This window comes from Podarcis filfolensis, assembly GCF_964270895.1.
Source record: "Podarcis filfolensis genome assembly, chromosome: 6".
In the NCBI taxonomy this organism is placed as follows: Eukaryota; Metazoa; Chordata; class Lepidosauria; order Squamata; family Lacertidae; genus Podarcis; species Podarcis filfolensis.
The window spans coordinates 49022536-49032819 of record NC_139609.1 but is presented as its reverse complement, the minus strand read 5'-3'; the positions used below and the strand labels follow the sequence as shown (position 1 = coordinate 49032819).

The 10284-nt window shown below is 41.9% G+C and overlaps 1 protein-coding gene across 2 annotated transcripts; it reads left to right on the top strand.

Annotated features, from left to right (window-relative positions):
* The first annotated feature begins 1256 nt into the window (after nucleotides 1-1256).
* On the top strand, nucleotides 1257-8958 carry PRDX1 (peroxiredoxin 1). Of its 2 annotated transcripts, none has more exons than XM_083619973.1 (6): nucleotides 1257-1419; nucleotides 4547-4663; nucleotides 5437-5590; nucleotides 6244-6366; nucleotides 7024-7154; nucleotides 8757-8958. In XM_083619973.1, exons 2-6 carry the CDS (start codon nucleotides 4558-4560, stop codon nucleotides 8840-8842), a joined length of 600 nt encoding a protein of 199 aa, XP_083476099.1. In that variant the 5' UTR covers nucleotides 1257-1419; nucleotides 4547-4557; the 3' UTR covers nucleotides 8843-8958. The 2 variants fall into 2 exon arrangements, with proteins under 2 accessions (XP_083476099.1, XP_083476100.1); XM_083619974.1 differs by having other exon boundaries at nucleotides 1292-1419; nucleotides 4553-4663.
* Nucleotides 8959-10284: the final 1326 nt, after the last annotated feature.

Genomic DNA, 10284 nt, shown 5'->3' with positions numbered 1-10284 from the left:
GTAGATAAATAGGTACCGCTCCGGCGGGAAGGTAAACGGCGTTTCTGTGTGCTGCTCTGGTTCGCCAGAAGCTGCTTAGTCATGCTGGCCACATGACCTGGAAGCTGTACACCGGCTCCCTCGGCCAGTAAAGTGAGATGAGCGCTGCAACCCCAGTCATCCACGACTGGACCTAATGGTCAGGGGTCCCTTTACCCTTACTACTCATATTGTTAACAGTGTGTTGTCTGGGATGCTTGGACACAAAATGGAGAAATATTCAGGTTGTATTCAGGATTTACGGGCCATTGTCTTTTGCTTTATGTGGGACAGCAATTCTGAGTTCATTATAGGGGAAGATGGGAGACTGTAGGTAGCTATTGTTAGTCATGTTGATTATATATCACTTACAGGTTCATAAGTACCTTGATACTTCTGCTCTAGAGCAACAAAGGCAGTGTTTTCACCTCCTGCTTTTGGCCTCCCAGGGGGCACCTGATTGTGCATTGTGGGGAACATGATACTGGACAGGCCTTTGGTATGATCCTTAAATAAATATATTATGACTATTCCTACGTCAGCAAGGAACAGGAGTTCAGTTGTAAATTGTATGGCAGGAACCCAACTAGTCTGAAGCAATGTACATGTCTACACCGAAAACTAAAGTTGTGAAATGAGGGATCCCAGGAATGAATAGAATCCATGAGGTTTCCACATTTTTGCAACAGAGGGACGTGATAGTTTAAATGCCAACGTGTCACATCTATCTGAAAACAGAATTCCTTATGTGACCCAAGTTTCGCTCAAGCACCATCGTTGTGACCGAACTGTGGTGTTAACTGGGCAAATCCCCAAGTCCTTCCCTTTCACACAGCAAACTGTCTATTCCACATGACTTTGCATTTTAAATTCAGATCGGTTGCACAACACGGTTTCAGTGAAACGACTGCAACCATCTTCGCCGCCGCTTTGTAGTCATGCCTGGTTTGCATCACCCATAAAACCCGAGTCTAATGCAACCATCACTCTGAAGCTGGAATTCATGTTTCTTCCCTTCCCCACGCGATCTGTCGAAGGGGAGGGGGGCACCTTCCCCCCAAAAAACTATCAAGATCTGTGCAGTACAGTTGGCCCTGATTCCCGCCCACCCACCAGCTACAAAAAACAACAACAACACCCGATTCTACAACCAGCACCACCAAAAGTTATGCTAGCGAACAAAAAGCCGCAAAATGCAAAGTCATGCTGGCGCAGCAGCTACGCCAGAAAGCAGGAGAGCCGGGAAGGAGGCGCCAACCGACAAGTTCTTCGGCTTCGTGCTCTCGCGAGAGTTGAGAAGGTATAAAAGAGAAGGGGCACTGCCTGCAGGGCTGGATCTTTTTTTGTTTCGAGCCGGGAGCGGCAAGAGGATATTTGAGGAAGCGGATAATTTCGCATTAGGTAAAACATACCTCTCTCTCCGCCGTCCAAAATGAGAATCTGGGCCAGGGCAGGGCTGGCCTGCAGTTCGTACAGGTTTTGTTCGTTTGCTGTAATAGAGTGTGCTTCCTAATAGTATTTGAGATCTGCTGTTTTGTGTGTCAAAAAAATTGTAGACAGTTTCCTGATGGAGATCCGTGTGTGTGTGTGTGTGTGTGTGTGTAACTTAGCTGGGCTTTGCTCCCCGGCGCTTGGTAGCCCAACAGGTGGAGGGAGAGCTGAGCTGAGTTCAGTTTCCTGCCTTTTTGGTCGAGCTTCACTTCGTTTTTCTTCGCCTCGGTTTCCTGGCGCAACACAAGATCCCGGTTTAAAGAGGCTCGGAAGTTGGCAAGTGCAGCCTGCAGGGTGGGGAAAAGCTCTGGGTGCGATCGACGCCCGAGCTATTAAGTGAAATTGCGCTATTAAGTCAATGAACTTCAAAGGACGTCGCGGTTCTCGCTGCTGTTGGGCTGGCCGCCGGCTCCTTCCGCTGGTCGTTTCAATGGGCTGATGGTGGGTTTGGTTGGGCGTGAAGCTTGCATTTATCTTGGGAGGGAGAGAGGTTGGGATGCTTGGACACAAAATTTGGGAGTTGGAAGGCTGCTGCCTCCGCGGGTCAGGGGCCGTTGTCTTGTGTTCCACGAGAGATGGCAGTTTTTAAATGTAATTATAGAGTAAGGTCGAGGTTGTAGCCCTGGGCTCAGGTACCTGAAAAGGTGCTACTGAGCGCCATGGAATTCAGCGAATGAACATGACGCACAGTGTGCAAGAGAGTTGAAATGGGCGAAGGCTAGCTAGTTATGAACGAGTTTCCTCTTATCGGTTTCATTTCCATACAATTGCGTAATGGAAAACTAAACCGTTTAAAGTTAACTGCACTGATTTGAGTAGTGTTACTATTATTTTTGGCATATTAGGGGTTAAGATGATGATCTGGAACTCTGATTTGTGCACCGTTGCCTGTTTTGGGATGTACTAAGTTTATACTTTGAATACTTCTTGTGCATTACACAGCTAATCTCAAGGCTTACTTTTAAAATAACGCAGCTGTTATTTTCTTGTGCTAGAGCTAAGTTGTATGGGGAACAGTGTTAGAAACTGAGATATGAAAGCTCAGAGCTAAATGGCGCCTTAAACCTAGGTTATGGGTGCAACAACGGAATGTTTAGGCACACTTTTTTATAACAAGAATACGAAGCTGAAAATGAATGACTTGCAGCTAAAATATTATGTTATTTTTTCACATGGTCCAGTCCTTTCCCTAATATTCTTAAGAGGGTCTCTTCTCCAGTTTTCAGAGAGTAGCTAGAAGTGGAGAGGCAGAAAAAGGTCCTCCTTTCCTTCCACTCTGCATTTTTATTCTGAAATCTTAGATGCAGTACTGCACCCAGAGCTCAGAAACTGCTTACCCTAATGAAATTCCCTGTCGCAAAATGCACCTAGAACAATAGGAGTTTCGAACACTGATGGGGAGCTACTAAAGCCACTGAAATGTATTGTGGTTTAAATTTCCTTTTTAATTTTTTGGCCTAAGGGCTGCACACACTTTCACATACATGTGCATGCACAAACAGTCAGACAACCCTCCCTATGCAGCTGTTCCAGGCAGATCACCTGAAGGGGAATTATTGCTCCTCATGTGGTTATCAGATTGCTCCTTTGGGAACTGTTTGCAGCCATCCTTATTAAATATGCTTAGAATGCATATTTCACATTACCTTTAATTTTATATTTTTAATAGTTTTGCATTTTATTATATACTTATTGTATACCGCCTTGATACTTTAGCAGATGGTGGTATATAAATACTTTTATAAATGATTTTAGTCTAGAGGGTACAGTTTTCCACTCCCCAACCCAGTTCTGCATCTAATATTTTTTTCATTTTGCCCCTGCTGCCCCATGGGTGATGGTGGGAAGGGGAAAAATGCTTGTGGGAGGGTTGGATTAGGCCCTAAACTGGAGAATAGCCACTCTTGTTCTACATAATGCTGTTAAGTTTCATGTTCCTATTGTTAGTATAGATTATCCCTTGAAGTGTCTCTTGTTGGACAGAGGAACAGGCTTCCTTGGGAGGTTCTGGACTCTCCTTCCTTGGAGGTTTTGAAGTGGAGGTTGGCTGCCCATCTGTCATGGATGCTTTAGCTGAGATTCCTGCACTGCATGGGGTTGGACTAGATGACCCTTGAGGGTCTCTTGCAACTCTGCAGTTCTGTGAATCTATGAAAAAAACAAAATTGATACATTTACACTTGACTGAGCGCTTCCCTCAGTATCTTTCCAGTTTGCTTAAAGATGGCAGGATGCACACATCTAATCTTTTTTCTGCTCTGTTGAGACAATTAATGTTGGCATTTAAAGGTGATTGGTATGTATTCTTGAGTCATATTATATCTTAAAAACTATGCTAATGCATAGTTGGCTACAATCACAGTAGAAAATTTGGTTGTGTTAAGGTTCAGATATTTAAAATTATGTGGCAACATAAACTTAGTTGAAGTACATTAAAATGAATTTCAGGCTGCATGCATGATGGCATTTGGCCTTGCTCATCATTATTTATGCACACCTTTGGCAGAGGGGCCCTATGACTCCTATTGCGACTTCATACTCTGCAGTTCAACTTTGGCAGGTGGGGCCGCTTTCCTTTGCCCATGTACGTACGGTAGTTTGAAATCAAAGAGTATGGGCGTAGCTTGCTTGCCTGAAATAACCTCTTGGGCTGAAGGCTCCCCCGTGCTGCAGAGTAGATACTGAAGGGTAAAAGTAGAGTTTACTTACTTGTACCCATGGAGTTTATAACTCAGCAGATACTGCTTAAATTAAAGCATGTGGAACATTTAACATCTGTTTTGTGTGCTACATTGATTGTGTTTTTAAAAAGTATTGAATATACAGATAGTGAAGGTTCTTTTCCTTTTGGTCCAAATACTGAGGTAATGAAATAGTTGTTCCTACAATATCTTGACAAACCTGCAGTAGTTCTGTTCAGTCCAGTGCATTCTAAATTGTATTTTAAATGTATGCCAAACTTTTGCTAATGGGTTTCCTTTTCTGGGATGGGTCAATGTAAAAGCCACAGAACCTAACAAGTTCAAACTTTCTCCAGCTCCAGTCAGAATGTCAGCAGGAGATGCTCACATTGGGAAGCCAGCCCCAGACTTTCTGGCCACGGCTGTAATGCCAGATGGGCAATTCAAAGAAATCTCACTCTCTCAGTACAAAGGTAAGTGCAATAAAGCATGTTGTATTTGTATTTGTTGGCAATGGTTTACTGAGGTACTGATAAGTGTGTGACATGTATAAAACCCTAACTTAACTGTCTGGACTAACAACATAACCTTCTTTGGTTCTGAAATGGAAGTTTTGTTGGCATTCACAAAAATGCATTGGATAGTATTGCAAATAAGTCCTCAGAAAGTTACTAACATATCTGCATGTAGGTATCCTATTCTGTTCTAGTATGTATGTTGTCCTTGCATGTGTCACTTCAGCTAGCTTGGAAGAAAATAGTTATGAGTTTTATTTGCAGCACTTCTTTTGTTTATTTGGAGATCAAGGAGAGAAGAGAGCATGGGTGGGAAACCTTCAGCCTACAGTCCAAACTAGGCTCACTGGGCTGTTTTTCTTAAACCACACCCACCTGCCCCATATGTGACCTCAGGTGTGGCAGATGCCCAGGGAGTTCAGTCCTGCTTTGTGATGAATATATCTCTCTCTTCCCCTCCCTAGTGGGCCAACTCACCTGTCAAATCAACTGGTGCCAGTATGACATCAGATGACTGACAAGTAAGGTGATCGTGTGCAAAGTTTGCTAGCCATGGTGGCAGAAGATAAACAACTGGCCTGCCATGCCAAAAAAGGCTCCTCAACTCTGGGGTAGAATGCCACAAAGCTGTTAATGTTTGGAATCAGAAATTTGTGACTTTTGAATTACTTCCAGCTTTGCTATGGTGGGAATCTTCATGTAAGAGACTAATTTGTTACCTTCTTCTCCAGGGAAATATGTCGTGTTCTTCTTTTATCCACTTGACTTTACCTTTGTCTGCCCAACTGAGATCATTGCATTCAGTGACAGATCTGAGGAGTTTAGAAAAATCAACTGTGAAGTGATTGGTGCTTCTGTCGACTCTCACTTTTGCCATCTTGCCTGGTAAGAATATTTGGACCTCAGCCTTTTTATTCTCAGGGGGTCTCCCACGTTAAAAGTTATAAGCCTGTTAAATGGGTGAAAGAAGTAGCTACCAACAAGTGACTATTGCCAGCTATTTCTTTTTTCCGATAACCCAGCCTCATGTCCTGTGCAAGAGAGAGAAAACACCATCCTGCTCACAAATCAATTTGTGCTAGAAAGGGGGTTGATTAAGGGTTTTTTGCCCACCCTTCACAATCCTGTTCTGATCTGGTCCTGTAGCTTTTTAAGTGTAGTCATCTTAAGTCCCTGAACTTGAGCAGCTTGAGCTGTAACCTTAGACCCAATGAAGCTGCTTCTCTGGTAAGAACCATTATGGTAAGAACCGTGTGGGTTTCCTTTATTGGATATTGTAAGAGCAGTGTGGAACCGGACCACTAGGAAGCTGTTCCCACACCACTCCAGTAACATGGATTGGGACTTGAAATAATTCCAAACTAGTGCTTGAAACTAGACAGGAAGTTTTGGGTCACTGCCTCTTTTGCAAAGACCACTGAATCTCCTGTACTTTAGATATTCTGCTGTAGTCGAATGTGTTAAGTGTACAGAAGGACAAGTATATTATTGAAATACTAACCTGCATTATAAAATGCCTTTCTTCTTCTTGTTAACAGGATCAACACACCCAAAAAACAGGGTGGACTAGGCTGCATGCGTATTCCCTTAGTGTCTGACACAAACCGTGAAATTTCTAAAAAGTATGGAGTATTAAAAGGAGATGAAGGCATTTCCTACAGGTAAGGTTACCACTGCAGCCTCTTAGTGACTTGTGACTTAGTGACTTGTGGCATATAGAGCACTGCACGATAAAGGTTCTAAAAGATAAAAGTTAATCAGAGGGAGAAGCCCACAGAAAATAAGTGATGCAAGTTTTGAGTCAACATGCACACTTTACTAGCCCTGTTAATAAGGCTGCCCTTAATTATGAATGTCCTTTTCACTGGGAAGAGGAAAGTGAATGTGTGAATATGTGCAATCTCCGTTTGGCATCTTCCCAGATCCGCTATCAGCACCTGAGTTGAAAAACACCAATTCAAATTTAAACTCTGTTCTTTAGAATAGTGCTAGTATCTTGTAACAAAAGTTTGAACATTCAAATTAGAAGTCTCTTGAAGGGTGAAAGGTAAAGAGGCTGTACGTAGGAAGTTTTACCACATTCCTTTATGAAATGTTCTATATAGGTTTTAGTGCTTGGAATTGCAAATGAATCTCCATATAGTTTTGCTTTTAATTTATATATAGGGTGGAAGTTGTACCAGATCTTAAGAGAACTGGTTTTGATGTTTTCAGAAGAACTAAAATGGTACAGAACTTGGTATTGAATGCTAGCTTGTAGTTTTGTGTATTCTGCCACCATACATTCAAGTGTTTGTGTGTGTGCCTTCTCTCTTTAGGGGCCTCTTCATCATTGATGATAAAGGAATCTTGCGCCAGATCACAATCAATGATCTCCCTGTTGGTCGCTCAGTTGATGAAACACTCCGGCTAGTTCAGGCTTTTCAGTTTACAGACAAACATGGAGAAGGTAAGACTGTCAAGTTCAGGCTAGGCAAGCATGAACTGCAGTAAGTTTCTCAGTGGAAAAAGAAGGATGCACTTAACAGTTCATGGTGTATCCTCTTCCCTGCAAAAGGGGATACTATGTTTAAAGAAACATAAATGTGAAAATCTAGAACTATAGTTCTCTAAAACAGTATCTCATTGATAAAAATCCAGTTCCTGAGTAGCATCTTGTATGGCTAAAAAAAAGTCCAGGAATAGGTAAATAGAAATAGGCTTTTAAGAGTCTCTGTGGTTTCTAGCCATGTCTACAGGACAAATAAGAGATAGTATTGACAGCTGGTAGAGGGGCAGAACATCTTTCCACCAAGAAACTAGAGTCAGAGGTAGACAGTAACTACTGTCCCAGTAAAGACAGTATCCCATATACACAGTAGCATTTTTCCACATAAGTGAGTAGCTACCATTCATTCCCATGGGAAGAAATCTCAATTATTGCATTTGGGGACTGTGTTAGGGAAAGTGTTGGCACCTCACATTATTTGCTTGTCTTCTCTGTGGGATTCTTGTTGAGGCCATTTCCTACAGAACATACCATATTTTTCCATCTATAAGACACCCCCATGTATTTTTGCAGCAACAACCAATCGCCAATCCAACCTCAGAACTATCCATATATAAGACGCCCCCTAATTTTTAACATTATTTTTTAGGGGGAAAACCTAGACTTATACGCAGAAAAATACGGTATATTTTGTGTCCCCTCAAGGCACAACATGCATCCTTTTTTCCTTCCCTACTGCCAACAAATAAATGTCAGTTATAGCCCGTATATATTACTATTCCGCCACATTGCCACCATATTGTGATATTCCCAGGCTCCCTTGCAAGGTTTATTTCCAGGTGGGCACTAAGGGCATTCCTCCTTTTTCACTGAATCAAGACTTTCCTTAAAATACCTGCATCAACCACCTATTTACTTACAGAAAGCAATAGGGCTCCTCCTTTATATTCTTAGTCAGTGAGATATATTTACGTTAGACTCTACCCTGACCAGAACAGTTAAAACAGAAACATGTATTTACTTAAGGAACATAATGTCCAGGACTGTGTACAGACTGTTCTAACTTTCATAATGTCTATGCTTTTCTACATATGCCTCTCATTGGCTCTCTAAACTCATTCCCATTTCATTCAGTCCCTCAAAGCGACTCTTTCAGCTGTTATTTTTCAATGGACACATAATACTAGTCTTTCGCTCTCAACTCTGGCCCATCTTCCATCCAACCTCCCTGCTCTCAGTCATTATTTCAGTCTTCTGTTGCTGTCAGGCATTTATTTGGCTAGTATTTTAGATGCATAAACACTGAATCGCTTCGGTTTTTCCAAGAGGCAGCTGTCCTGTGCAACTCAGGTACACAATTGCATCAAGAAGCCCGTCTGTAGGAGAGGTGGGGTGGTGACTGCTGCTAGTTCCAGAAGTTAGTCAAATAGATGATGGAGCTTGTAGTGATCCAAGTCATCTTGTGTGAAGTCTAGTGGTGGACATAACAACTTAGTTCTTTGTATGCTGTTTTCGGTCTGTACTACTGGAGTAACTTAAAAGTTAATATTATTATCTCCTCAGTGTGTCCTGCTGGCTGGCATCCTGGGAAAGACACTATCAAGCCTGATGTTCAGAAGAGTAGAGAGTACTTCTCCAAGCAGAACTAAATGTGCTGTGTGATTGTTTTTTTGTACAAGGCATCTATTCTGTAACCTGTATAAGTAAAAGCAGACCTGTACTTGTAATTCCCTTTATTTTTAATAGTAAAATTATTGTGAGCTAACTGGTTTATAGTTCAGATGCCATTTATTCTGGATCAATCCAATTTACATTACTAGGACAGCTTTGGAGTAAATGGATTATGAACTGAAACATTGGTCAGTACTTAATAGCTATTGTTAAGAGTATATGTCCTTTTGATCAGAACCAGGAAAGGGAAAATGCTCCTTGTGCTAGTGTGGATAAAAAGGACCAGTACCATGTATATGATTGGCCCAGGGATGCATGTAGAACAGTCGGTTTTTCTGGTGTTTTGTACTGTCATTAAACTCGGGGGAAATCGGAATCCTATGTCTCTAATTAATTGAGTGATCTCAGTATAGCAGGAACATGCAATAGCTCTTCTGAAAGGGCATTATTTCTGTTAGAAAGCTTGTCTTTGTACTCCTTTGAGGGGAGATGGTATTTCTGAGCTGGGTGTGAAAAGATAATCAAATACCGTACATCTGAACATGTAAAAAACCCTAAGCTTTATGCAACCCCTGCTACATAGACTTTGTTAACCATGTTGCCAAACCCTTATAGCCATGTAACAGATGCTGCAGCCTTCAGTCTAATAACTCATGACTTACAGACCTTCACTATCCAAAACCTGAACTGCAAGCCCAAAATCATCCATTGATCTTAGTCCTTGCATAGTCCTAATTGCCTTCCTATCAGTACTGGCTCTGATATGGTCCTTTCCCTCTCACAACATTTTGTGTACTTACGCAGTTCTGGAATTTCTCTACATTATTTATATATTTTCTGTTTCCAAGTGTATGAACTGCCAAGTCATAGAAAATAATCATGGCAGTGTACAGTACAATAAAACAACATAAAATACTGATCAAATTACCAACAAGGAATCAAATAAATCATTCTAAAAATGACTGGAGAAAGCAACTTTTATCAGTGGCAAATTATCAAAGTGGTAAGTCTTGAAACAATGCTCCAGAGCACCTGTGCTGCTACGCTGAATGATGGTTCCCGTAGAAACTTAATTGATGTCAGGAGGGCTTCAGAAGAGTGCTGTGATCTGGCTGGTTTATAAGGGGTAAGGTGGTCATTTAGGTAACCTGGTAGATGTTTAGAAGCATTGGGGATGTGATGGTACCGTGAGAGACCCAATAGTAAAAATGCCAGGGGTTTATAGTCCTCCAGAGTCATTCTCTGAAAGGTGCTGCAGAAAGGAACAGAACCAGTGAAGTAAAGTGCCACAAATCCCCACCCAGCACTGCTGGTCCAAGTGGGTACCATGATTGTTGTCAAAAAAGAGTGAGCTGCAGGGTCACACTCTCCTGTGTCTCCTGTGATCAAGGTCATCCATCAGGACCACTGATGCTGACTA

Excerpts from the sequence above, each read along its gene's own strand:
- PRDX1 (XM_083619973.1), top strand. The coding sequence starts at position 4,558 with ATGTCAGCAGGAGATGCTCACATTGGGAAGCCAGCCCCAGACTTTCTG. Across the intron at positions 4,664-5,436 it reads CTCACTCTCTCAGTACAAAG|GGAAATATGTCGTGTTCTTC; the intron begins GTAAGTGCAATA and ends CTTCTTCTCCAG. Across the intron at positions 6,367-7,023 it reads GATGAAGGCATTTCCTACAG|GGGCCTCTTCATCATTGATG; the intron begins GTAAGGTTACCA and ends TTCTCTCTTTAG.